This window comes from Canis lupus, chromosome 34, assembly GCF_003254725.2.
Source record: "Canis lupus dingo isolate Sandy chromosome 34, ASM325472v2, whole genome shotgun sequence".
NCBI lineage: Eukaryota > Metazoa > Chordata > Mammalia > Carnivora > Canidae > Canis > Canis lupus.
In genome coordinates, this window is record NC_064276.1 from 34,554,207 (window position 1) to 34,582,138 (window position 27,932).

Genomic DNA, 27,932 nt, shown 5'->3' on the forward strand with positions numbered 1-27,932 from the left:
CAGAATTGGAAGATAATCATTACCTACCCCAACTCCTCAATTTCATAGACAAGCAACAGACCGAGAGTAAGCAAATTTGCCGAATTATCTCCATTTAAAATCCATGAGAGCAGGTGTCCATCTGGCCAGCCCTGTTCCCTTCTCTGTCCTGGGGCTTACCACAGTGCTAGGTACAGGCTACCCAGCTTTTTAGAAGTTATACAAGTGCTCAGCATGGCCTTCCATCACCCATGTGCTCTCATCCATGAGCACCCGAGGGGGTGTGACCCAGATAGTTTGCCCTTGACTCTTCAAAGCTGCTTCCAGGGAAGCATTCATCATACCCAGGGCTCGAACATCATCAGTGGTAAGTCTGCAACTTCCCAGCCTCAGGATTTTTAGCTTGCTGACAAGATGCATTTGCTGGGTGATTGAACGGAGGGTTCCGCCGACAAAATCATTCCAGGAAATATCCAGTGTTTCCAAGTCTGGGAGAAGAGGCAGCATGGCAACTGGAGGTGAACAAAAGAAAATATGGATTTGCATATGTAATGTGCAACTGGTAGTAAATAGGATCCAATGCCTATTGCCCTGTAAGAGAGAAGGGAGGCGTGGACGTGTTGACTTGCAGCAAAGCAGGGATCCCTCAGCCATGCAGTTGGAGAGACCATGATGTTTACATTTCCTACTTCCTAGGACATTTTCTATTTCTGCCAGATAAATGCACTCTAAAAATGCAGCAGTATCTTCATAAGATTTCACAGGAGCTCCTTTATTGGAGCAGAAATGGTAATTCTACTGTGACTACCGCTGTCACTGTGATATGTGGTCTAGTCCTTTTATTTTGCAAAACACTCTGAAGTCCCTCACCCCTTCATCCTATTGGATCCTCAGGCTGAGAGCCAGAGGAGTGCTGTGTTGGCCAGGATTGCTGAGATTGAGGGTACCTGTTACCCTTTCTTTATATCGTGATTACCTGGGTATCACCACCTTAAAAGGCGCCCCTTATATTTAAATAGACCAACATGTGGAGGGTTAGGCAGGCATGAAGCCTGACTGGAACCTTCTCTGAGTACCTGCCACTGCTCATTAAAATGAAGTTACTGGCTGTGAAAAAGATTCTCAAAGGCCATTTTTATCTCCTAAAGCAGCGAGACTCAAGAGTGGAAATGCCAACCTAGAGTGGGTAAAGCATCTTGGCTTGTTTGCTTTTAGATATCTGTCCTGAAGGTTAAGGGCAGCAGTCAGAAGTAGCAGCTCCAGACCTCCCAAAACTCTGAGGCCATGCTTAGGAGTGAAATTTGGTTTTGGTTTTTGGTTTTCACTAGCCTTCAATTTCAACTTGTTCACCAAAATCCTACCTTTATGAAGCATAAAAGTCTATTGAACACACTGAAAAGGAAAAAAAACAAAAACAAAAAACACCAAGATCGCTGGGGCCCGCTCTCAGAGACCCCAAGTCGGTGGTTTGGGTTGAACACAAATGCCTGCATTTCCACAAGTTCTGCTAGTAATTCTGACACACGGGCATCTGGAAACACAGGCATGGTTAGCGTTTCTCTTAGGAGAATTGCCCAAAACACAATGGCATGGATTTTAATTAAAATAGTCACGGGCCCCTCCCTCACAATTCAGTTCTTTTGATAACTCTGCGTTGGTGGACCCATCCAGCTTCATGAAAGACTTAAGGTATCTGAGAAAAAGGGAAACGAAAGGTGGCAGTAGTTGTGTGGGGAGGGGGGGTCTTCACAACCTGAGTCCTGTTGACGTGTGACAAGTGCTGGTTACGCTTTTGAGTACAAAAGTCGTGAGCGATAATTGCTGGTAGTTCCACTTTCATGCCACAGGTAACTGAGCACGACGCCCCTTTACATTCCCGGGTGGGGGCTCAGCTTTAGGGGTGAGTTGCATGAGTTTCTCTCGTAGGCAAGACAGATGCTTTCCAGGGAGTAAGGAGCAATCCACATGGGGGGGCAAAGTCCTCAGGAAGAACCCACAAATTAACCTTCCTCCTAAACTCAGCCCAAATCTTTGAAGCTTGAGGAAGGATCAGCTGACTTGTTTTTGTTTTTTTTTTTTAATTTTTAAAAAATATTAGTGGCCCAGCTGCTATCCCTGAGCCTTCTGGAGCCGCCCTGCAGACCTTGCGAGGCCGGGCGGGTAATGAGTGTGATTTGCCTGCTCATCTCCACCCCAGGGAGAGACCCACTGCATACAGACCCACTGCCCTCACGTCCCCGGGCGTCAGTCCGCGGTTATTCAGATCGAGACTCTGGTCCACGGCCGTCGGGCCCAGCTGGGGCGGCAAGTGCTCGCTCTTCTCCATCCTGGATCCCGACGCGGTGTCTGGGGTGAGAGGCTTAGCTGCGCGGTGAGAGCGGAGGAAAAGGCTGTGAACGGCAGGGGGACGCACTAAGGCTGCAGGACAGAGGCGGCTAACCCTCTGCAAGGTCACCCAGAAGGGCAAGGAGCAGCCCTGGAGGCCGCACGTGCCCTGTCCTGCCTCCGGCCTCTGCCCACCGAGGACCCGAGGAGCTCAGGGGCTCTGCCTTCGTGGCCTGGCCGCCTCGGCCGGAGGGGGACACCGGGCAGCACGGCCTCGAGGCCCAGCGCCCCGCCGGACACACAGACGCGTCTGGCACCTGCTGACATGGGGATCGCAGGCATTTGACCAAACAGGGGAAGAAGGGCAGGCGCTGCGATCCCTGCCAGGGAGCCCCAGCTGCCACAGGGAGCCCCAGCTGCCACGGGGAGCCAGTGACAGCTGCCTGTCCCCTGCCCTGTTCCGTTGACAGGCCCAGGAAGAGGGGTGCGGGAGGGGACTGTCTCCATCCCTGCTGGAGCAGGCGCTCAGAAGGCCTCATTGGGGGGATCCCTGGAGGGCTCAGTGATTTGGCACCTGCCTTTGGCCCAGGGTGTGATCCTGGAGTCCTCCATGGGGCTCCCTGCATGGAGCCTGCTTCTCCCTCTGCCTGTGTCTCTGCTCTCTCTGTCTCTCTGTCTTTGTCTCTCTCTCTATGTCTATCATGACTAAATAAATTAGTAGATCTTTAAAAAAAAGAAAAAAGAAAGCCTCGTTGGGCCTTCCTGCTGTTGGGGACCACGCGGCGGCCCTCGCCGACTTCTGGGTGCAGCGCTCCACCGGCCGGCGGCACCGGGCAGGGGAAGCCTTACTTGCGCTGAGCACCTGTTATGCGCCAGTGCGCCTCCTACTCCACCGGCCGGCACGGAAGACACATGTAAGACACATCACAGTTTTGTAAGGAAGGATGAACCTGCAGGTACTGACCGTAACTTCAAGGAGGTTTTGGAGATGAAAATGTACAATTAAAACATATAAAACATATAAACTGGGGGCGCACCCAGGGGGCTCGGCGGTTAAGGGTCTGCCTTTGGCTCAGGTCATGACCCTGGGGCCCTGGGGCCCTGCTCAGCAGGGAGTCGGCTTCTCCCTCTCCCTCTGCCTCTCCCTCCGCTTGTGTCCTCTCTCTCTCTGTCTCTGTCTCTTTCTGTCTCTGTCTCTGTCTCTCTTCCTCAAATAAATAAAATATTTTAAAAAAAGAATATACTGGAATTCAATATGAAAGTGTCAGTCCCGAATGTGCAGTGATACTCTCCTGACCCTGACAAAGGGCAGCACCACACAGCTAAAAAAAGAAATCTACTAAGAACCAGAGAAAACTAATAGGGGGATTTCAGTAGTAATCCATGTCGACTTAAATATTAGGGAGTAATAAAAACTCTACCTCTCCTCCCAGGGTGTCCTGGTGGCTGGCTATTTTTCAGGAAACACCTTCAGGGTGCACATCTTTGCAGGGGTGGCTGGTGTTGCCACAGTCTGCCAGTAAGAGGCAGCACCACCCACCGTTTTACCTCTTCCCTCCGGCCTTCCATCTGTATCCTGCACTGGACACGACAGACGTAATTTGATGTTGGGTAGGGTTGCCAGATGTAGGGAAAACAAAAACAGCCTGTCCAATTAAATTTCAACTTCAAGTAAACAAGGAATCATTGCTTAATAAAAGTCTGTTCCAAATACTGCATGTGTTCTATCTGGCAACTCTAATTTTGGGTAGAACCCAAGAGGGTGGTGGTTTTGGGGGTGAAGGGTGGGTAACTTACTCTTACACGGCCAGTGAGAACAGGGCATTTTCTGTGAACTTAATGCAAGCAGTCACAATCACACTATTTCATAGATTTGGAACCTGAGACAGAACGACTGTTAATTAGGAAGTAGCAGAGTCAGGATTTGAACCCAGGACAGTCTGCTCCAAAGCCCATTATATGGATGGGTGTATGTTTAAATATTTGTGTTTAAAAAAGAAAAATCTCTCCACATGGTACTGGATGGTTTCTGTCTTCTGTTTTCCAGCTTTTTATCTCCATAGGCTCAACCTACAATCAAGCTCAAGTTCCAGCCTCACTAAAGCGTCTTTGTTTTCTCCTCAAGCTACTGTTTTGTCTATCATTAGGAAATGATTACTGTCAGATGTTTGGAAACAGTGGTTTGTACTTGCTGGGCCCCCTTCACCACATTCACCAATTAACCCTCTATGTTCTGGTGACCGCATTCACTGGTCCAAACAAATAATTTCTCAGAGGTCACCAGCAGTGACCTACCAATTGACAGATTCAGGAATCCTCTCAGACCACATCCGACTTGGGTGCTCTGTAACGTTTGCCATGATTGGCAAATCTCAGACAGTGCACATGGAAGACCTGGCTCAAATCATGGGTCCCTCGGGTGAGCAAGTCACTTAACTTCTCTGAGCCTTGGTTTACTCATCTATAAAAGAGACTGTAATTCCCGCCTGGTTCACTTCTCATTTACTGGGGCCTCCCAGGGAGATGGGTCTCTGCAGTGCCTTTTATATGAGAGATATTTTGTAAATATTTACCGAATGCACAAATACTTGAGTGAATGATTATTACCTTTAAAGCTCCTTAATCACCAAAATCAACATGATAAACCTTTATCAGATGCCTGAGTATAAATATGAGTGCCAATTTATGAGATCCCTGGACATGTCCTTCTAGACCATATATTTCTTTTTTCTTTTCTTTTCTTTTTTTTTTTTTATACATAAAACCCTTTCTTCAAAGGATAGCTTATGTTACAGCTCAATATATAAAACAATTGAGACAGAGTTGCTACCAGTTGGCTGAGGTAGGATGACTGGCACTCCATGGAGAGTTCAAAGTTTTCACATGTGAGCAGTTTGGATGAGTGATTCAGGGCCTTTTCCTGGCTGCTGTCCTGCTGAGCCAAGCCTTTGCCTTCTCCATGCAATTCTGTGAGCTAAGCAGTATCCTCACATTAAGTTCTTTTCCAACTTAAATCTATAAGGGCGGGTATCTGGGTTATAAACGACCAAGAATCCCAGTGGTTTCATAAAACATTATTACATGTTTGTAACTGGGTGGTGCTGTACAGGGAACCAAGATAACAAGTTCCTGTTTTCAAGGAGCTACCTATCTAATGGAAGAGACAGACAAGGAAGCCAAACTCACAAGACAGAGGGGACGTGCAATGGTGGAAGTGTGCAGAGGGTGTGCATGGTGACACACGGTAGTAACAATAAGTACCTCAGGCCCCGCGGGCAGGCCTTGGCAAGCTTGTAAGAGAAAGGGGTACATGAATCGTACCTTAAGGGTGAGTGAGAGTCAGCCAGGTGGGGTGGACATGAAGGAGGGAGAAGTGGGGGAGGGATGTGGGAGGAGGATGGTGACATGAGGGAAGGTCTTTGTAGGCACAGGAAACCCCTTAGGAAGAATAAGGCCAGTTCAGAAAACTGCAGGTATATCTGAAGTCAGGAGTAGAGGGTGAACATGAGGTTAGGGGGAGGCAGAGGTCATGAAGAGAGATCCATCTGATTGCAAACACCTTGAAGACCACACTTGGGAGTGGAGATTTTCTCGTCAAGGCAAGAAAGACTTCAGGGAAAGATTTTAAGCGGATGAAAAACATCCTATCTGTGACTTAGAAAGAGAACCCCGTGGCGCTGTGGAGGACAAGTTGGCAAGAGGGCAAGGGGGGAAGTGGAGAAACCAGTCAGGAGGCTGTCCCAGTGGTCCAAGCAAAAAAACAATGAAGTCCAGAACAGCAACAAAGAGGAAGAACCAGCTACAAGAACCATTTTGGGGGCAAAATTAACATGACTCCAGGAGCCACTGAATTTTGGGAAAAATGGAAATGGAGAAGCCATAAACATGGTTGAGTGGCCAGTGTTGCCCAGCCGGGATAACCAGTGCCTGGTCTTGCACTGCTAATTTAATCATGATTGTGGGTATTCATGAACCATGTTCCAGAAGGTTCAGTTCTTACTTTAGAACAATTATCAACAATTTTCTGATAGAGGTTGTCCTTTTCTTTCTTTAAAGTAGACTTTAACTTCCTATTTCCAAAATATATTTAAAATATACTCAATCTACTTTCACGTAAAACGATATTATTTTTGGTATTTGATACAAATAATTTGACAGAAATGAGAGCAGGTATAAATGAAACAAGATTGACCATGGGGGGCAGCCCAGGTGGCTCAGCAGTTTAGTGCTGCCTTCAGCCCAGGGTATGATCCTGGAGACTCAGGATCAAGTCCCACGTCAGGCTCCCTGCATGGAGCCTGCTTCTCCCTCTGCCTGTGTCTCTCCGTCTCTCTCTCTCTCTCTGTGTGTCTTTCATGAATGGATGAATAAAATCTTAAAAAAAAAAAAAAAAAGATTGACCATGGGTTGGTAATTGTTAGAGGGAGGTGATCATGGGGAGTCCTACTATTCTCTCTACTTCTCTGTAGGTTTGCATAAAAAGTTTAACATGTTTAAAAAACACATTTAATCTCACAGATAATATAGTAATAACGTTGTATATGACACATAGCTTTGGCAACACTGATTTTTCCTAACCCTTGAATTTGTCATCTCTGTTCTAAAAATTTATACTAAAAAAAAAGGCTGAAATACAGTGAAGCAGGGAAAAAGCAGGAGGGGAAGACAAAAATATTCACTGAAGGACCAAAAAGAAACCTAAGTAATTATGGCAAATGCATGGGATGAGTATTATGCAGCTGTCACAATTGGGCACATGAACGTCATTCTCTGTGTACCTGCCATGTGGGGATTCAGCAGTATAATATGTTCTAGAAGTGGGATCAGAGTTCCACGTAAGCTCAAGAGGGATTTGTAAGCTATTATAATTGCAAAAGATGTCCACTTTGGCCCCGACGAACCTCTGTGACTTGTCCTACTACTCTTGGCCTTCATCCTTTCTCATCTTACTTCAACACCCCTGACTGTGGAAGGGCTCACTCCCAAGCACGCCAGGCCCAGTCCCACCTTGGACCTTTGCATTTACAGTTCCCTCTGCCTGGGAAGCTATTGCCGCCGACATCTATATGACTGGCTTTATTCATTCATTCTACTCAGCTTACTTTATTCGGATTTCTGCTCAAATGCCACCAAATCAGAGACTCCTTCCCCGTACTCTCCATCTGGAGTATAGCCCATCCATCATTCTCTGTCTCCTTAGCCTGCTTTATTTTTCTTCATATCACTTATCACACTGAAATTATATTTGTGTTCGATTCCTCAAATACATGAGACCCCGTTTTTCGTAGCTGCATTTCTAATACAACAGTGGCTGGCATACAGTAGGTGCTCAATGTTTGTTGATTGGCTGATGGACCACAAATGCGTGCATATGAACAAAAGACTGAAAAGAATCTTGATGAAGTGATCATTTGTGTTAGAATGAAAGGAAACAAGGTATTTTCTCTAACTTTCCTGTAGTGTTACATTATTTTTTGATAATTTAAAAGGAAAATTAGCAACGTATTTAAAGTGATTAGAATGTTAGAATAGAGACTCCTATTAGGTTTGGCTTAACCCAGATGGTCTTTTCTAGGGAAAAAGATTGTTCTAAAAAAAATAAATAAATTAAATAAATAAATAAATAAAGTCAGAAGTTTACCAGTATCTAAGGTGGTCGTTTCCTTTGCGTCGTTGCTGGGTTGGAAATCGGTAGTTTCAATGTCATTGGTTTCTTTTCTGCTCCCAGTTTTGGAGGACGTGAGTTTTGAGCCCCTGAAGAATTTGTTGACAAATGAAGTCCGGGGTTTAGTTTCTCCATTTGAGGAATTTTGCTTCCTTGTTTGACTCATGGTCAAATTGAAGGGGGTCTTTCTCAGTAAGACATCTTCCTGTCGTCTTCTGTGTCTAGGATCACTGAGAAGAAAGAGACGCTGTCAAGCCTGTGTGAAATCAGAATTTCCCTACATGAGTTTTTATCTTCCCCTTTCCTTTCCTTTTTTTTTTTTTTCTGGTAATGTTTAATGTAAAAATAAGAATGACATAACCCAGGATCCGGGAACCAACAGATGGTGGCAGATACAAATCTAAAGCAAACTCGGTTTTTAACTTTGCCCTATTTTATTGTGTGAGATACAGGTTGTTAAAAACCACTTTGGCAAATGCATCAAATGTGTCAATACATTTGAAATTTCAGCAGTCAATTACAGTTACCTTCAAGGTTAAAGAGGATTCAGCATGCCTCTCAACTGCCTGGCCCTTGGCAGAACTATCACCCGGGGGAGTCTGCCTCCAGAGAGGTCAGCCTCCTCTCTTCACTGACTGCTCCTGGCATCTGCCCTGTTTCCACTCTGGCCCTCACCACCACCACCCCATGAAAAAAACACATTGGCAGTAAAACATTCACTCACTCCATAACCAGAACCTGCTCCGGGTCAGATACTGTGCTAGAGGGGAGATTCGATGTTGAACAAGACACAGCTCCTGTCATTTGTTTTGTTTTGTTTTTTATGTTTTAATTTTTTTACATTTTTTACAGTTTAAATTTGATTTCCCAACATGGAGTATAACACCCAGTGCTCATCTCCTCAAGTGCCCTCCTCAAGCCCGTTACCCAGTCATCCCAACCCCCCACCCGCCTCCCCTTCCACAACCCTTTGTTTCCCAGAGTTAGGAGTCTCTCATGGTTTGTCTCCCTCTCTCATTTTTCCCACTCAGTTCCCCTCCTTTCCCTTATAACCCTTTCACTATTTCTTATATTCCACATGAGTGAAACCATATGATGATTGTCCTTCTCCGATTGACTTATTTCACTCAGCATCATACCCTCCAGTTCCATCCACGTTGAAGCAAATGGTGGGTATTCATCCTTTCTGATGGCTGAGCAATGTTCCACTGTATATGTAGACCACAGCTTCCTTTTCCATTCATCTGTCGAAGGACATCGTGGCTCCTCCCACGCAGCTCCTGTCTTTGATGGAAATTTAACCTGGTGGGCAGCTGGGAGTGTAAGCCAGAGAGCACACAAGGGCCACCAGGGAGGAGAGAGCCAAGTAGTCAGGGAGGGCTCGGTTGGACTCTGCTTGCCTTGGAAAACAGACTTTGAACCTGGGTTTTGAAGAAAGGGGAGCTAGTTAAAAGAGAGAAGAGAGGGAAGAGTGTCCCAGCAAGAAAAAAGAAAAACAAACTCAAAAGTCTGCAGGGGTGAAGGCTGGAGAAAGCCAAGAGTTGGCTCCAGCAGGGAATTCTGGTTTATTTAGAGCAAAAGACATGGGGGACGGAGGTGAGGAATGGGTCTGGTGTGATTTGAGGCTAAAGATTCTTAAGGGTCAATCTCTTGTCCTCCTGGGATTTGCTTACATTTTAAGGGAGGGTTGAATACTTAACGTGGGGATAAACTGTCAATGGAATTTTAGATTTTGTTAATAAAATTTAGATGCTGTCCTTGGGCCAGAGCCTAATAGATATCCTTGAAATTACAATGTTCTTGGCTTCTTCTCTATAAAATAGGTCTTTCTGTAATACTATGTCCTAGAATGACTCAAGAATGTTTTTTACAGGGGCTCTTATACATGACCTTGGAGAGCCCACCTCCATGCCAGGGAGATGGAATATTCTATACACCTTGAGTACGACTTTAGAAGTCACTATCTGGCATCTTTTTCGTTTTACATTATCTTTTCCTTTTTTTTTTTTTAAGATTTTATTTATTTATTCATGATAGTCACAGAGAGAGAGAGAGAGAGGGGCAGAGACACAGACAGAGAGAGAAGCAGGCTCCATGCATCGGAAGCCCGATGTGGGATTCTATCCTGGGTCTCCAGGATCGCGCCCTGGGCCAAAGGCAGGCGCCAAACCGCTGCGCCACCCAGGGATCCCCCCTTTTTTTTTTTTTTTAAGATTTTATTTATTTATTCATGAGAGACAGAGACATAGGTAGAGGGAGAAGGAGGCTCCCTGCAGGGGAGCCTGATGTGGGACTCGATCGCAGGACCCCAGAATCATGACCTGAGCCAAAGGCAGATGCTCAACCATTGGGCCACCCAGGTGTCCCTATGTTTTCTTTCCAAATTAGAGCAGGGTGCAGGCCAGGTTCACCCAGGAACAGACAATAATGGAACTAGACAGTTGCCCCCTGCTGCAGCCCCACAGCTGACCAAGGCTCAGTGGGTTAGGTGGCAAAGAAGAAAAGACCACTGCCCAGTGAACCCAGTCACAACCAGCAGACCTCGGCTGCCCCATCCTGATTCCACCATCACCTCATGGGTTCTTGTCCTTTTGCAGGTCCTCGGCCCCCACCCAACACTTACCTCCGTGGTCATTTTTGTGCAATTGTACCTTTCAGAGATTGACACAGAGCCATTCTCTGGAGTGCCATCCCACTAAGTGGTTTCACTTTCCCCCCAGTAAAGGTTCTGACATCAGTTCCCAGGTCTTAAGCAAACACTGCTGGATGGGGCTGGCTCCAGGATGTGGTGATTGACCCAAGTGAAACCCGAGTCAGCTCGTGAGGCCCCTCCAGGTCCTCTGTTGGGGTGGGGTGGGGTGGGGTGAGATGGGGAGACACAACCTAGGACGCAGGACTCAGGACTCGAGGGGACAGAAGAGGAAACAGAAGTTCAGCAGAAGGCAGGCAGAAAGACAAGAAAGGCAAGGGTAAGGAACAACAGGGAGGAAGCCAGGGAGGTAAAAAGGAGCAGACGTGTGAGTGCCAAGCAGAAAGCATTTGCACGTGTCTTAACAGTAGGTTAAGCAGTAGGTTACCACGCTCACTCTGAAAACATCTTTTTTTTTTTTTTTCCTAATATGTGTCCAGGAAACTCCTCTCTCTATACAACTCCAACAAGTACTGCAGCTTCCCTTACCAATTCAGGCTTACACAAGCAACCACTTTCCCCTCGTCCCTGTGCTGGGTTTTATGGTGTGAAGGCAAAGCCTGGAAACGGAACTGGGAAATTTGCAGATCACAACATAACAACCAGACTAAGGCAGCTAAAAACTGGGCTCCTAGCATCAGACACATTCACTTAAGAGCCCTTTGGGAAAACTAAGGGCTGGCACTTCAACTTAACAACGTTGACTGAGCAGTTATTTTTTGATATTTGCTATATTGCCAGTAAGTTTACTTGCCATGAAACCCCAAGGATAATACACATTTGGCATGTTATTTCTCTTGCATCTAAGCTGGTTTTATTTATTGAATTTTTGTCAAAGTGAGAGACGCCTTTTCCGTCTTTTCCATCCTCAGGTTTGGGCTTAACACTTATTTAACATTTTTGATCCAGCGTTTCAGAGTGAATCGTGTTTTTCCTGTTGCTTGTTACAGGGAGATGTGTTTTTCTCTCTCCACAAAACTTATTTCATTAAGCAGGAAGTCCTGACACATGGTACAACACGAATGAACCTCGAGGACACTATGCTAAGTGAAATAAGCCAGTCGCAAAAAGACAAATGCAGCACGATTCCACTTACGTGAGGTATCTGAAGTAGTCAAATTCATAGAAGCAGAAAATAGAATGGTGGTTACCAGGGGCAGAGGGAGGGGGGATAATGGGGAGTTGTTCAATGGGTACAGAGTTTCAGTTTTACTAAAGAAAAAGGTTCTGGAGATCGGTTGCACAACAATGTGAACATATATTTAAACTACTGAACTGTCTCCTTAAAAATGGTTAATATGGGGGGCACCTGGCTGACCCAGTTGCAAGGGCATGCAGCTCTTGATCTTGGGGTTGTGGGTTCAAGCCCCAAGTTGGGTGTAGAGATTGCTTAAAAATTAAACCTTTTTATTTTTTTTTAAATTAAACTTTTTAAAATGTGGTTAAGATGGTAATTTTTATGTTATGTTGTTTTTTACAATTAAAATTTATTATGTATGATTCAGAGCATTCAGAACACTAAATGACAGGAAGTTTTAGAAATACTTTAATTTCTGTTTTTTTTTCCTTATGTATGTACAAGTGTGATATGATTTTTAAAAATTTTTTAATTTTTGATTTTTTAGTGAACCCAGGCAATTTTATTACTACATTCCTGAACCTCAGTTTCCTCATCAGTAAGATGGGGATAATAGCACCTATTTCATAATTACTAACTACATTAATGCAAAGGAAACACAGTAGTACATACCTGGCACATACTAAGCACTCAGCAAATTCAGCTATTATTTATATATGCTGTCTTCAAACTGGGATGGAATCTTAATACAGAAAATAGGAGGTGTCGGCCACTCATATGTTCTCTTGGCTTCTGAAACATGAGCTCCCTGACCCCAGTTCATCCAAGCACATGGACATAGTTTTCCTTAATCTCTGCAGAGGTGTGATTTGAGACAATTGTCAGATGGCTTCCAACTGCATAACTGAATAATAAAATCAATTTTGGCTGTTTTGAAGGACTAGACAGTAGACTTTAATCTTCAAATTTGATGGACTTGGAAGCATTCCTGTCAATACAAAAGATTTTGTCTGGAGTGGAGGAGAAGCCGAGGCCAGCACCACGCCTGTACTTCCAAGTCATGGCCCGGTCATAGTCCTGCTGCAGGTTCTGCTGCAGGGCAATTGCTGCCTTCTTGTTGAGACCCACGTTGGGCCTTCCAGTTGTGTTAGGGGGGCGGCTGAGTGAAGGGGACACGTTTTTAAAGCCGCCCATAAGTTTGAGAAATTTCAGTTTCTGTTTCTCATTTTCAAAACCAGCAGTATCCCACTGGCCAAACTGAGTTCCTGTCTACTTCTTTGGTTCAGAAACTTCTGGTTTTGCCTGACTCACAATTGATCTCTTCTTGCAAGGCCTTTCGCCTCACCTGGTCTATGTGCGCCTCATCCATGTTGCCTTTGTTTTCCAACACCGCCTCTAAGTCTGTGTCAGGCTCTTCTTCCCAAGATTCTCCTGCTACTCTTCTCTCCCCTTGTTTTTATTTTTTTTATTTATTTTTTTATTTATTTTTCCCCTTGTTTTTATTCCTCTTCAGAGCTGGTTCCTCAATCCCTGGCTGCTCTTTTTCTTGGACTTCATTTTCTTCTTTGCAGGGGTTTGGGGTTATGTCCTATTGGGATATATTCTGGAGGCTCAGTTTTGACTGGCTTCTTACTTCCTTTCCTAGGGCTTCTCCCTATGGACTTGGAGCACTCAAGGTGCCCCAGAGCAGTATCTCCCTTCTGGTGGATTTTCTATTTCTTTTTCATCTTCACATTGCATCCTCTGGGGCTCCCCTGCTTTCGTTTCTGCCCTGAGGTTGCCTGCTCCTCGCCATCCTTCCCCACTGAACAAGTGTATAGAGCATCCCCAGACTCACAGAACCAAGGGTCCTTGGCTGAGGAGGCTGTAAAAAGACAAGAAGGGTCTTTTTCTCCTTCTTGTGTGTTTTGGGTTTCTTGCCAACTCTGGTCACCTCCTCATCCTCTCTGGGGTCTGGGGAGGGGTCTTCACTCTTGAGGCAGGGGCATGGCCAGAGGCCATAAGGACTTTCTCTTCTTCTTCTCCCCACCTTGGAGCTCAGATGAACCAAGAGCCTGCTTCCTGGGGCTGGACAACTTCCTTGTCCGTCCAGCACGTAACACAGTCTCAGGTTCTAGGCACTCCTCACAGAGGGTGCTGTGGCCCTTCTTTTTCTTCTTTTTCTTCACTAATGGCATCTCAGATGCCTGCTCTAGGACCACACTCTTCGAGGGGGATGTGGCTCTTGTGGAATAGATCTCACTGAAATAAGAATCACTGTTTAAAACTGAGTATTGAGTCTCTGGTTCTTTGACCACCTTCTTCTTTTCCTTCTTTTTCTCTGGGAGCCCAAGGCCCAGGTCTCCTTTGTAGGTTTTGGTGATCATTTCCATAGGCCAATCTTCCCCACCTCCGATATGATTTTTTTTTTAAGATTTAATTATTTATCTATTAGAGACAGAGGGGGTGGGGCAGAGACACAGGCAGAGGGAGAAGCAGGCTCCAAGCAGGGAGCCTCATGTGGGACTCGATTCTGGGACTCCAGGATCACACCCTGGGCTGAAGGTGGCGCTAAACCACTGAGCCACCCAGGCTGCCTTTTTTTTTTCATATGATTTTTTTAAACCCATGTCTAAATATATTTTAATGAGTATAGAGTAAAAATCCTAGGTAATTGTTAAACATATGGTGGCATGTGGTGTCTTACGTTCTATATCCGATGGGCTTAGTTCAGCCCTATTCAGAACTCTTGTCTAGAAAACACATTATTGTAGGTCTATTTCTAGCATTATTGTTAATACTACTATTCTCGGTATAGACAGAAAATGAATTTATTGAAAGGATAACAAAAGTTCTTTTAGAAGGATGGCAGATAAACCTGTACTTGCCTGCCCTCCTTTGAACCCCATTTAAATAACAATTAGAGGATTAAAAAAACCCACTTCATAAATCTCTAAGGATAAAGAGAACTGGATAAATGCCAACAAAATTTTGGAATCTAGAGAGCATAAGGAAGAATTTAGCTGACTTTATAAGTAAGTGCCTACAAGAGTTGAGGAACAAATTTTTAAAATTTTAGTATCCCAGAAGACTCAGTAAGTCAACCGATAATTGTACCAGGCGACTCTGAAGGAGGAGGTGAGTAGCGCTGGGACTGAAAACAGAGTGATTAGTTAAAAATTTGTAAGAAGTTTTTTGAGGTTTTTTTTGAAGATTTTATTTTTAAGTAACCTCTACACCCAACATGGGGCTTGAAACCACAACCCTGAGATCAAGAGTCACATGCTCTGCCAACAGAGCAGCCAGGTGCCCCAATTTGTAAGAGGTTAAACAACTAAATTTTACTTCTCACCCCAGGGCAGACGAGAGATGGCCTCTCCCCCACCATGGTAAAAGATAGTTTATTTCCAGGATAGGATGAAACATAGAGGATCTGGACTCAGACACTGGTCATGCTTTGAGTATCTTATTGGATAGGGAAGTTAAGTAGAGTCTGTATATTGAGCCAAGAGACCCCTCCCTATTCCCCCTTCAGTTCTTCTAAGAACACACTGGCAACCAAGCTTGACCCCTCCCTTCCCTCACCCCATAGCAGCACATGGGAGGACACCAATCTGGGAGAAACCAATACTGACGGATGAAGGATCTTTCAACTACATGGATCTGTCTCTGCCAGGCAATTACAGAGATGCTCACTGATTGAGAAGTCCTACAGATATACACAGAGCTCCTGAAAAATTGCCTAATTCTATATATGCTTTGAGGGCCACAGATCTCAAGATAGTGGAGGGAAGACTGACATGAAAATGAGATGCAGAAACAATAAGAAAAGTAACTTAGAGAAAATAAGGACCATGTAGGGAGAATAAAAGGTTTTTTAAAAATCATTATTATACTTAGTTAAGAGTTGATGGAGAGTTCATAAACCAAGAACCAGAATGTGTTAAGAAAGGGAAAATCCAGAGAACAGAAGAACTTCTAGAAATGAAAAATGTGATACTTTCTGTGCAAGAGTAAAGTGGGTATCACTTTGAATCTACCTTATCCTCCAACGAGAGCCACCACCACCACAAATGCACAATGGTGACCTGCTATAAAAGTAATAAGGTATCTTGTGAATTCTTAAGAACAAGGAGAGGGCTAATTAACTGGCAGCAACAAGACCCACATAAGATCACCAAGTGGCAGGAGACAGTAGAAAGCAGGCAGAGAAAGGATCTTCTGGTGGCACTGAGCACCAGGAAACTCATAATCAAACTTCTAAAGGTACTTAACCCCAAATCTAAATGTCCCCACTTAGTGTAGAATGCTAACTGAGCTCTTGAGATGCCTGGGTGACTCAGTGGTTGAGTGCCTGCCTTTGGCTCAGGTTATGATCCTGGGGTCCTGGGATCGAGTCCCATATCAGGCTCCTTGTTGGGAGCCTGCTTCTCCCTCTACCTATGTCTCTGCCTCTCTCTGTGTGTCTCTCATGAGTAAATAAATAAAAAGAAGGAAGGAAGGAAGGAAGGAAGGAAGGAAGGAAGGAAGGAAGGGGAAGAAAGAAGAAAGAAAGAAAGAAAGAAAGAAAGAAAGAAAGAAAGAAAGAAAGAAAGAAAAGAAGAAAAGAAAAGAAAAGAAAAGAAAAGAAAAGAAAAGAAAAGAAAAGAAAAGAAAAGAAAGGTGAAAAAGCTAACTAAGCTTTTTTAGGAGCAATGGGAAAGGAGTTGGAAAGGCGATCCTGAGGGTGAAGGCAAAGGAAAAGTTAGATTGTATGGGACAGTCTAGACCCTATTAAGCCTCAGCACTAACCAATGGAATCTCTTTTGCAGGACACAGTCCCTCTCAGAGGAGAGGCTGCTGGGGTGGAATCTACATGGAGCAGCACAAAGAAACAGTGGGCAAAGGCAAGAGAAACTCCAGGTAAAGTAGGGGAGGAGGCAGAAAAGGTATTTTCAGAAAGCATAAGGCAATATTGTTGAGCTCTTTATAATAATAGAAAAGCCATTCAGCTAGGGGAGCAGTCCTGGCCCACTTTCCTCTCTTAAGGTATACCATGTGGGCCTCTTCATAGGGCTGCTTGATGTGCCCTCACAAAATGGCAGCCAGCTTGCCAGAGCACATGAGTCATGAGTGAGAGCAAGTGGAAAGCTGTGAGGCCTGTGGTGATCTAGTCACTCACCATCCATTCCATCATACTCTATTCATAAAAGTAAGTCACTGAGTCCAGGCCTCACACAAGATAAGGGAAATTAGGTTCTACCTCTTGAAGGAAGGAGTATAAAAGAATTTGCAGATATTTAAAAGTGACCTATATATCAAAAAAAAAAAAAAAAAAAAAGAAAAAGAAAGAAAGAAAGAAAGATGTAAATAGATGATATGCAAAGACAAAGCAACATCTGTATAAGGGGATTCCCTGAAGAGAAACCCAAAACAAATACTAAAACCTTTAACTCATGAAACTATTTCTGAACTAAGACTTAAACTGGCATATTTAAATGGCATAGAGCATACCTAGGACAATCTACCTGGAATGGATAACACCAAGACATAATAGAGTAAGACAAAGGAGCTTTAAAAAGAAAGAAAAGGCAAAAAGACCATGCCATTTGAAAGGGAAAGTAATAAGACTGTCAGCAGACTTTTCAACAATAGTTTGCTATTTTTTCCCAGATACTAGGGTACATATTTAAAATACACAAGGAAGAAAATGAGCCAAGGGTTCTATAATTAGCCAAACTGAACTCTGCAGGCATACTGCTATGAACATTTAAAAATAAGGAAATATGGTTGCCATGAACTCTTCCTGGGGATCTTCATCTAAAGAATAATCTTTAGACAACAAAAGTAATTGAAGTCACATCAGCATAGGGACAAACTGATGTGAATCACTGAATATATATTTACCTGTGGTTCTAAGAATAATTGGTATATTTAAGGGAGACCAAGTATTTAATGGTTGTGTGCTCTGACATCATGAATATTCAATTATGAAACCTCTGAAAAAGAAATAGCAACTATAGTATAACAGAGTATGGTTTCTGTATTATAGGAAAAAACTAAAAAGAAATAGCTGCAGGTAAAACTATCAATAACAGTCCCTTCTCTCCAGAAAGACAGAAAAATAAAAAGCAAATAAATTAAATAAGAAAATTTTCCAGTATGAGTTTCTACATTGAAATAGCCTCCCAAGTAGTCCTCAAAAAAAATGAAGAAGAAAACACCTGTATCAAAGTACTTGTTCCCGCAATTTCTAAACAATGACTAATAAAAGATCCTAAAAGCTGCTATTGAGGAAAAGCAGGTCCATAAAGAAGATCAGGACTCAAACTGGCATTGGATTTTTCCCATTAACTTTAAAAGCTAGAAGACTATAGAATAGTGTCTTCAAAACTCTATGGGAAGTAATTTCCAATGTAGATTTCTATATTCCCACGTAACCCGTCTTGTGGAAGGTAAGGGATAGAGCTCTTAGAACAAATTAAGCCTCAAAAAAGTTTCCCTTCAAAAAAAAACAAAAAAACAAAAACAAAACAAAACAAAACAAAAGTTTCCCTTCATCTACATTTTCTCAGGAAGCCAATGGATTAGGTGCTCCACAAAAATGAGGCAATTAGCCAAGATAAAGAAAAACATGGGATCTAGAAAGGAAAAAGTCCCAATATATTTACAAAGGGAAATCCCAGAATGACAGGCACTAGGTTTAGGGTCAACCAGTCCATTAGTGGTCAAAAACAGAGGATTTAAAGAGGGATATTTCAGTTAATAAAACGACAACAACACAATTGGGGCAGGAATGATTTCTGATTTATCTGACCCTACTGGAGGGAGTTTTGAAGCTCTACCAGAATCTGTGCATGAATTAGTAGTAAGTACAACAGAAGGTAAATTTTAAACTGCAGCAATTGTTAACTATAGAGAACAAACTGAGGGTTGCTGGAGGGGATGTGAAGGGGGATGGGCTAAATGGGTGATGGGGATTAAGGAGGGCACTTGTGACAAGCACTGGGTGTTATGTGATGAATCACAAAATTCCACTCCTGAAATTAATATTACACTGTATGTTAACTAACCAGAATTTAAATAAAAACTTGAAACATTAAAAAAATAAATTATAGCAATAATTAGAAACTGTTAGAAGTATGAAACAAGTTTGTTAAAGCTGTGGGATCAATATACAAAAATCAACTGAATTTCTGTAAATGAACAATCCAAAAATGAAAATTAAGACAACTCCATTTATAATAGTATCAAAAGAATAAGATACTTGGGAATAAATTTAGCAAAAGAAATGTAAAACCTATACTCTGAAAATTATATAACGCTGTTGAAAGCAATTAAAGAACATTTAAATAAGTGGAAACATGTTCTATTTCCAAGGATTAGAAGACCTAATATGTTAGGATGATAATATTCTCCAAACTGACCTACAGATTCAATGTAATCACCCTCAGAATCCCAGCTGGCTTCTTTGTAGAAATTAATAAGCTGATCCTAAAATTCGTATGGAAACTCAAAGGACCCAAAATAGCCAAAACACTCTTGAAAAAGAACAAAGTTGGAGGACTCTTGCTTCCCCTTTTCAAAAGTTACTACAAAGTAACAATATCAAGCTAGTGTGGTACTGGCATAAGAATAGACACATAGATGAATGGAATAGAATTGAGAGTCCAGAAATAAACCCACTTATTTATGGTCAATTAATTTTCAACAAGGTGCTGAGAATATTCAATGGGAAAGGGGTTCTTTCAACAAATGGTGCTGGAACAACTGTATCCACATGCAGAAGACTGAGATTGGACCCTCATCTCACCACTACAAAAAATAACTTCAATAAATCAAAGACCTAACATGTTTTGTGTGTGTGTGGTTCAGCTAGTTTATTTTTTAATTTTTAAAAATTTTTATTTAAATTCAGTCAATTAACATATGATATATTTTAGTTTCAGAGGTAGAGTTCAGTGATTCATTAGTTGCATATAACACCCAGTGCTCATTACATCACATGCCCTCCTTCCTGCCCATCACCCAGTCACCCCATCCCCCACTCCCTCCCCTCCAGCAAGTCTCAGTTTGTTTTCTATGATTAAGAGTCTCTTATGATTTGTCTTCCTCTCTGATTTCATCTTGTTTATTTTTCCCTCCCTTCCCCTGTGCTTCTCTGCTTTGTTTCTTAAATTCCATGTATGAGCCAAATCATATGATAATTGTCTTTCTCTGACAAATTTATTTCGCTTAGTATAATGTCCTCTAGTTCCATCCATGTCAAAGACCTCAAATGTAAGAGGTAGAGGGGGCCTGGTTCTCTCAGTTGATAGAGCTTGTGATTCTTGATCTTGGCTTTGTACGTTTGAGCCCCATGTTGGGTGTAGAGTTTACTTAAAAATAAAATTTTTATTTATATTCTCCAAATGAATGAGAACATATAATGCTTGTCCTTCTCCGATTGACTCATTTCACTCAGCATAATACCCTCCAGTTCCATCCACGCTGAAGCAAATAATAGTTAAAGGGAATAGAAGGGAAGGGAGAAGAAATGGGTAGGAAATATCAGAAAGGGAGACAGAACATAAAGACACCTAACTCTGGGAAACGAACTAGGGGTGGTGGAAGGGGAGGGGGGTGGGGGGTGGGGTGAATGGGTGACGGGCACTGAGGGGGGCACTTGACAGGATGAGCACTGGGTGTTATTCTGTATGTTGGCAAATTGAACACCAATAAAAATAAATTTATTATAAAAAATAAAAAATAAAAAAATAAAATCTTTAAAAAAAATGTAAGAGGCAAAACCATAAAATTCTTAAAAGGAAACATAAGAGTAAACCTATGTGACCTTTGACTTGCCAATTCTTAGATATGATACCCAAACCCCAAGTAAGAAAAGCAACAAAGGGAAGTAGATCAATTGGGCTTTATCAAAATTTAAAACTCCTGAGGCCTGAGGGACATCAGTAAGTGAAAAAAAACTCGCAGAATGGGAGAAAATAACTGTAAATCATTTAGCTGATAAGAAACTTGTACCTAGAACATATAAAAACTGTTTGAACTCAATAATAAAAAGACTAACCCAACTGGTAATTTAAAATGGGCAAATGATCTGAATATACATTTTTCCAAAGACAGATGGCCAATGAGCTCATGAGAAGACACTCAACATCATTAGTCACCAGGGAAATGCAAATCCAAACTACAATGAGATACTGCTTCACATCCAGTAGGGCGGTTAGAATCAAAAAGTCAGCAACATGGATGTGGAGAATTCAAAACCCTTATACACACTGCTGATGGGAACAGAAAATGGCACAACTGCTTTGTTTGCTTTGTTTTTTGTTTTGGGGTTTGTTTTTTGGGGGGGGGGCACAATCACTTTGGACAATAGTCTGACAGTTCCTCTGTGTCCAACACCAGGAAAATATTAAAAGTCACACAAAATCCCAAGCATCAAAGGTCTATTTAGACATATCCTGATGATGAAATCAGCTTAAGGTAAGGAAAATGCAAAGATAGTGTAAAAACACTGCCCATTAGTCACAGCAAATAATATAGGTCCAGGAAGGCTTGAAACATCCGCCCTGCTCGGGTCCTTAAGCTAGAGGCTCCATGTGGCTTATACCAACTGCATTCCTTATGCTCCCTTGTAAACCTTCTCAAAACAGCCCGGAGCCACTGCCTTACAGAGGAACTTAATGAGACAAACAACATTTGTATGGCACGCATGTGTGTGTACTTTACACAGTGCTGAGTTCTGACAAAGCTCACCTGTGATGACCTTGTCCTCTTGCAGCGTCTAACGTTCCTAACAGAAGGAACAGATAAACAGAAGGGCATATGCTTTAACGAAATGCAGAAGAAATGGAGAAGTATGGTGGCTTTACTCTTGGTGGAGAAAAGACTGAAAGATAAGACGTGCAGTACCAGATGCCCCCCTGTAGGGTTTTAGCTTCCCTGAAGCAGCCTGGGGTGACCTCTGAAAATGGTTCATTATTCACTTGACCCAGAAAACCCCACAGAATCATGCAAGTCAAGAGGTTCAAACCTTTGTGTCGACCTTAAGAACACATGCAAAACTGCCCAGGCCATCGAGGGCACGCATGTCCAAGAAGCCACCAAGGATCTGAAAGAGGTCACTCTGCAGAAGCCACGTGTGCCACTCCATCGCTGCAGCGGTGGACCTGGTAGATGTGCCCGGGCCAGACAGTGGGACTGGACACAGGCTTGGGGACTCAAAAGGAGTGCTGAATTTTTACTGTGTGTGCTTAAAAATGCAGAGAGTAATGTTGAACTTAAGGGTTTAGGTGTAGGTTCTCTCGTCATAGGGCACATCCAGGTGAGCAAAGCCCCCAAGCTGCAGCATAGAGTTTATGGGGCTCCTGGTTGGATTAACCCACCTAGGAGCTCTCCCTGCCACCCTGAGATGACCCTTACTGAAAAAGAGCAGGTTGTTCCTAAATCAGAAGAGGAGGTCGGTCACACAGAAGACAAAGATATCCCAGAAGAAACTGGGAAACAAAAACTTATGACCTGGGAGTTAATTCTGCATGAAATAAATGCAGAGAAGTATAGGGTTTGCAAAAGCTGCAGTGAAAGCTGGAAGGCTTTCGAAAGCAGGGCTCTTGTTTAACCGGTTCCTCTGAAATGTGGCGTCAGGAGCACCACGATTGGCACACTCAGAATCTCCCTCAACCCTCTTCCAGCAGTTTTTCCACACTGCAGAGACTACAAACCTTTTTTTCATTTCTTTTTTTTTAAAGACGTATTCATTTTTGAGAGAGAGAGTGCGCACATGTGCGTGCAAGCTGGGAGAGAGAGGGAGAGAGAATTTCAAGCCAACTCCATGCTGTGTGTGAAGCCCCACTCGGGGGCTCGATCCCAGGACCCTGAGATTGGGACCTGAGCCAAAACCAAGAGGTAGACACTTAACCGACTGAGCCACCCAGACACCCTGAGGCTACAAACTTCTAAGGACTTCTCCCAGCCTCCCCTGATGCCGGGTTCTGGATGGGGTCTAGGGCCTGCCGATCCCTCGTGCTTGTGGCAGCCTTGAATCTGCAAGCGAGGTACCTGGGCAGAGGGGCAGGTCATGTGACACCCGGTTTCCTGATGAGTGTGGTTTTCAAGCCAGCAGCTGTCACAGCTCCATGGGCTGCATCCTCATGGTGACAGGCCAGCAGCCTTCTTGATGGGCCAGTCACATGGGGTGGCTTTAGTTTCTTCCTGGAAACACAGTGTAGAACCCATTTCTCCATGTCTCCATAAGCAGCTTAATACCTGTACCTAATCCCTTTCTACCAGTCTAGCCAGAGCTGATGCTGGTCCCTGCCCAGCCATGGGGCTGGATACCCGAGGGGAGGAGGTGATGGTAACCTCAGAAGCAGCGGGAGACACCCCTCGGGGAACTCAGGACAAGAGGACACGCTCAGTCTCTCAACTTGGTTCTGAGACTCCCAACAAGGAGGGATGCAGCGCCACTCCACAAGGATTAAGAGAAGGATTACAGAGGGTGACGCGTGATCGTGTGTTTCAAGAATACCCAGATAAATTTAGAAGTTATTGAGATCTTCAGCAAAGCCCAGATGGCCCATCCAGTGTGTCTCACAGGCCTGATGGACCACTCCCTCACCTTTTCTTGTCCAGCCGTGCTGGCCTTTCCTTAGTCAGATTCCCTATGCCCCTCTCTGCCTCAGACCCCCAGTCTGGAACATTCTTTAACTGATACCTCCTACTTGTTCTTAAATCAATCCTGCCATCAAAGCTCAGACCTCAGGCTGCTCATGTCATGTACTCTCTTGACATGTTCCATCTCCCTTCGTAATGAGTCACAGCCAGAATTAAAAGACTGATTTGGGGTGGAATTGCTACCTTTTGCAAGATTGAAATCATGGCAGGTCCAGAAACTGATGCCCAATTCCATTTCACTGGCATCAAAAAATATTTCAACTCTTATATTCTCACAGGTAGAATGAATTGTGTATTGGCCACATATGGAGGCATTGCTTTGATGATTTTATACTTCAAATTAAGGTCTAAAAAAACACCAGCTATGAAAGCAACATTAACTTGGACCTCATCTGTTAAGTTCCGATGCTTGGAGAAGCTAATGTCAACTCATCATGCGATACTCAATTTGTACAATAAATTATGAACCTGGAAAAAAAAAAAAGACTGATTTGGGCAAGTTAAAAATAGATGTCTGCCCCGTAGACAAGAAAGTTCATGCAGGCAGAGACTTAGCCTTGTGCGCTAGCATAGTCCCAGGGTCTCACAACGCTCTGCACGTGGCCGGTGCTCTCTAGTTTGAGTGAATATGCTCCATCTTCCTCAATTTTGTTGCATCTCTATCTCAATACCCGCTCCCAGGTTGCTGCAGCAAGGGAAGGCAGCCTGCAGAACTGGCCACAAGTTCCTAAATGCTGCTGTCCGGGAGGGACATGCTTCCCTTCCGTGAACATTTCCTAGGCCAAAGCCTGTCACAAGGCCATCTGCATTCAAAAGGGTGATCGGGGATGGGACAACTGCAAATATCAGCTTGTTGCAGCTCCCTACCCAAGAGGCTAACCTAACTTTAAAGTTGGGATAGGGAGAAGTACTGATTAGTCTGTAGGTAGTGGCTTGAGTTTTGCTTCCTGAAGCAAGCACATTGAGTTCTTTGTTCTAAGGCACATTTTTCCTGTTTCACTTTTATTGTTATGTTCTCCACTGGCTAATGTGCATTCACATCTTGGCAGTCCTAAGCTCAGGGCTTTACCAGAAATGTCCCTGTGAAAATGAACTTTAGGTCAATAGCAGAATTTGCTTACCCAAGCTGGCTCATCATCTATTCACTGCCTTAACGAGGACAAGCAGATTGAGTCCCTTTGTTACACATGAACCCTGGGTGTACTGTTGCTTTCATTCATTTGCTTTGAAATTAGCTGTTCTTGGGGCTTTTGCAGAACGGGGCCTGCATCAACAGTCGACCACACATTTATTGAGCATCTGTTACCTATAATTCCTTTACCAGGTATTGAGAGGTACGAAGAAATACAATTGATGGCTCTTGTCTTCAAGGAACTAACTCCAGCTGAGGAAACAAGATGAAAAAACCCCTCCAAGTGTCACCTAAACTCATGGCCATGCATACTTAAACACAGACTCAGTGGCGAGGCGCTAAAAAGAAGTGCAGAGGCAAGAAAGTGCCACGTGGTGGTTGTGTGGTCAGGGTCTCTGGGGTGTGTGGATGGCGATCTGGGCTTGGGGAGGGTGGTAGGTCTCAGCAAGTGGAGTATGGGTCTCCCCCCTAGGCCTGGGCTTCCCTAGGGAGAGCCTGAGAGAGAGGAGAGAGAGGAGCATGATCAGCAACGGTGGTGGGGAGAGAACATTCACCACCAGTGGATGCGGGGAGATGCTGCCAACACCGTGGGGAGCAACGCTAAAAGCAGGGGACTCAGCCCAGTGGTGGCCTCCAATGGGTCCAGTCATCTCAGTCCTGAGGTCGGGTCGCCCTCAGGTCATAACTGCACCTGAGAATCCAGAAACTCTACGTCTTCTGGGAAGTCCAGCATTGGGACTAATATCCAAATCAGCCCACAGCTGCCCTGGATCTTTCTGCAACAATCAGGCCTGTGCAGACCAAACCTGTCAGCACTGCCTGGGCTGAACTCAAGGGCTCTTCCCTCTTGAAAGATGCTGGAGGAAGCTGCCCAGCTTATTCTGTGGGTGCAAGCCTGGACGCGTCGGGCAGTCAGCACCCCTGCGGCAAACCTCAGCCAAGGGGGGTCTTGGGGGACATGCCGTGGATACATGCTCCCCTCTTCTGTCTCCTGGGCTGACAATTCTCAGGGTGCTTTACACATTTCCCCAGGGGGTCCCCAGAAGGAGTGAACCACCATTGCCCTCGTTAACACACTCTGCACTGGCTTTTCCTCCTCCAGGTCCCCAAAGAAACAAGTCCTCATGCTCAAGTAGAGACACAACAGCCTCACCCCCAAAAACTCTTTCAACTTCTTTACTTACTTCTTTATTAAAGCATTTACCCTTTTGCCTCAGGGTTAATCATTAACTAAGGTTTAAAAAAAAGAGCAAATTCTTTGCACCTTGGTCTTATAATTTAACAAAATATTTTGGAGATCTTTTCACATGAGTACATATGTGTCTAATTTTAAAAATAGTATCCTCTCTGTGGAATATCATAATTTATAGAATTGGTTCTCTATTCATTCTTATGACAAATACTCCAATGGATATCTTTTTTTGGGGGGGGGCATTCTTAACTAGTGGGGATTCTGTTGCACCAGTGTTGATGTTATTCGCCAACAACCTGGCAGCCCACAGATCGAGCAGTCCCCAGGATCTTTTTAATGGTTCCAGAGTCTTCTGGCTAAAGATCAGTACTGCATCTGTGGGGCAATGTTGACAATCTCATCCAAAGTGATATTTCCACTGTGCTTAATGTTTTTCTTTCTGTCTCTTGGCAGTTCCTGGAGAGCTCTCCTCATCAGGGCAGAGGGAGAAGGTACCATTTCCATCTGGGCCTGTCTGTTCTGAACGGTCAGTTTCGCTGTCATCCTCAGACCCTTCCAATCACCAGTTGCCTTGGTGATGTCGTCACCAACCTTCTTGGGAGACAGACTCAGGGGACCCATCTTGGGAGCCAAGACAGACACGGCACCAGCTTTCCCACGGGGGCAGCTCAGATATATGACTTTGATCTTGTTGGGGTTGAACTGAGGTGTCATGGTGGAGGTGGCTGGTGTCAGAAGAACCCAGAAACTGGATGGCCAGACATAGTTGCATCTTCACCTCCTCCTCTGAGCCAAAAGCCAAAAGCTCAATGGACATCCTTGTGCGTGTGTGTCTGTTTTCTCCCAACTGCCCTTAATCTTCATTTTAATGTGATTTTTCCTGACCAAAATGTTGGGAGAAATATCCTAACCTGTACTTTAGTAGGATAAGCCAGGATGGACAGCCCTCAGGCAGTAAAGCTGAGCTAGTAGCTGTGCTGTCTTGCAGGACAGCCTTTATATCTGCAAGAGTTTAGCCAACTGAGAAGTTGGAGCAAGCAGTCTGCAGAAGCGACTACGCTCACTTCCGACATAAGCTGCTAGAAGAATTCACAGAACTCATTGAAAGCTGTTATGCTTCGGTTAGACTGTAACACAGCTGAAGGATACAGCCTGGAATCAGGTAAAGGAAGAAGTACCTGGGGCAGTTCAATACTTAACTCAAGATCAAGTATGAAATGCTGAGCTCTTGTCCTCTCCCCATGAACGCATGACATTGTCACTCTCTTGGTATTGATGTGAACGATTTGCAGTGAGTATTGCCAACCAAGGAAGCTCACCCCAGCCTCGGTGTCCAGAGCGTGTATCAGGGCCCCATCCAGCAGGCAGACTCAGGTTCTAGCCTTTCAGGAGTTCAGCTGACAGCACATGGCTCAAATCCCCCAACCTCTAGCACGTCGTGGCTGTCTATCTGGTGGGCTGTGAGACAAACAAGGACACTCTGATCAGAAAGCTGAGGACAAAGGCCAGACCTCTTCTTGGAGTAAAGGCTAGATTCTTTACTACACGATACCAAAAGCAGAATCCACCTCCTTAAATTTTTCTGGGAAACATCGAATTAATAATGTCCAGTTTCTTGGGACACTTGGGTGGCTCAGCTGGTTAAGTGCCTGGTTCTTGATTTTAGCCCATGACCTGAGCCAAAGGTGTCAGGCTCAGCGGGAAGTCTGCTTGAGATTCCCTCTCTCCCTCTGCCCCTCCCCACTCTCTAAAGTAAATAAATAAATCTATTTAAAAAATAATGACCAGTTTCTTTCCTGAGAAGTGAATTCAATCAAATAAAATAGGAACGACCATCAGTCAACTCAATTACAAAAAGTGCCCTTGACAGCAATTGACTCAAGATGTGACAAAGAGAAAACCATGCCAGGACCTCCGTCAAACGGTTGCCCACCGCACGCCCAAATTCACTCTCTGCCCAAACATGACTCTGCTGGCCAACAGCAAGCTACACTGGGGCCACATGTTTTCTCCTTGGTCTGGAATCTTTGTTTATTTTAAGAAAAATAAAATCCTTATGTTCTTGAATCATTTATACTTAACACATTAAAAAAATTTCACAATGGAAATGTTCTGGTTCTCTTCTCCTTTAAAGCTTGGTGGGAAAAGAATAAGGAAGTCTATGCCAGGTATTTTAAACATTTAATATAACCACAAACCTAGTTTCAGACCAGGAAATCGTGAATAATAACCTTGGTG

The 27,932-nt window shown here is 44.0% G+C and overlaps 2 protein-coding genes and 2 pseudogenes across 3 annotated transcripts in view; 1 reads left to right on the forward strand and 3 right to left on the reverse strand.

Moving 5' to 3' along the window:
• The window catches only part of LRRC31 (leucine rich repeat containing 31), a 44,743-nt gene extending 17,608 nt beyond the window's left edge, over positions 1-27,135 (reverse strand). The window contains exons 1-5 of one of the 2 annotated variants that reach the window (XM_025425544.3): positions 27,014-27,135; positions 9,109-9,390; positions 7,946-8,199; positions 2,200-2,343; positions 324-491 (exon numbers count right to left, since the gene is read on the reverse strand). In XM_025425544.3, coding sequence (XP_025281329.1) covers positions 324-491; positions 2,200-2,343; positions 7,946-8,135 — 502 coding nt within the window. In that variant the 5' untranslated portion in view covers positions 8,136-8,199; positions 9,109-9,390; positions 27,014-27,135. Of the gene's footprint in view, positions 1-323; positions 492-2,199; positions 2,370-7,945; positions 8,200-9,108; positions 9,391-27,013 lie in introns of those variants that run through there. The other variant, XM_025425545.3, reaches the window with a different exon arrangement.
• On the reverse strand, positions 12,319-14,123 carry LOC112645938 (lysine-rich nucleolar protein 1-like; annotated as a pseudogene).
• Positions 23,547-23,836, forward strand: LOC112645873 (ATP synthase membrane subunit K, mitochondrial-like). Its single transcript, XM_035710343.1, has one exon. It carries the CDS (start codon positions 23,573-23,575, stop codon positions 23,834-23,836), a length of 264 nt encoding a protein of 87 aa, XP_035566236.1. The 5' UTR covers positions 23,547-23,572.
• On the reverse strand, positions 25,665-27,016 carry LOC112645939 (60S ribosomal protein L12-like; annotated as a pseudogene).
• Positions 27,136-27,932: the final 797 nt, after the last annotated feature.

Excerpts from the sequence above, each read along its gene's own strand:
- LOC112645873 (XM_035710343.1), top strand. The coding sequence starts at position 23,573 with ATGGCAGGTCCAGAAACTGATGCCCAATTCCATTTCACTGGCATCAAA.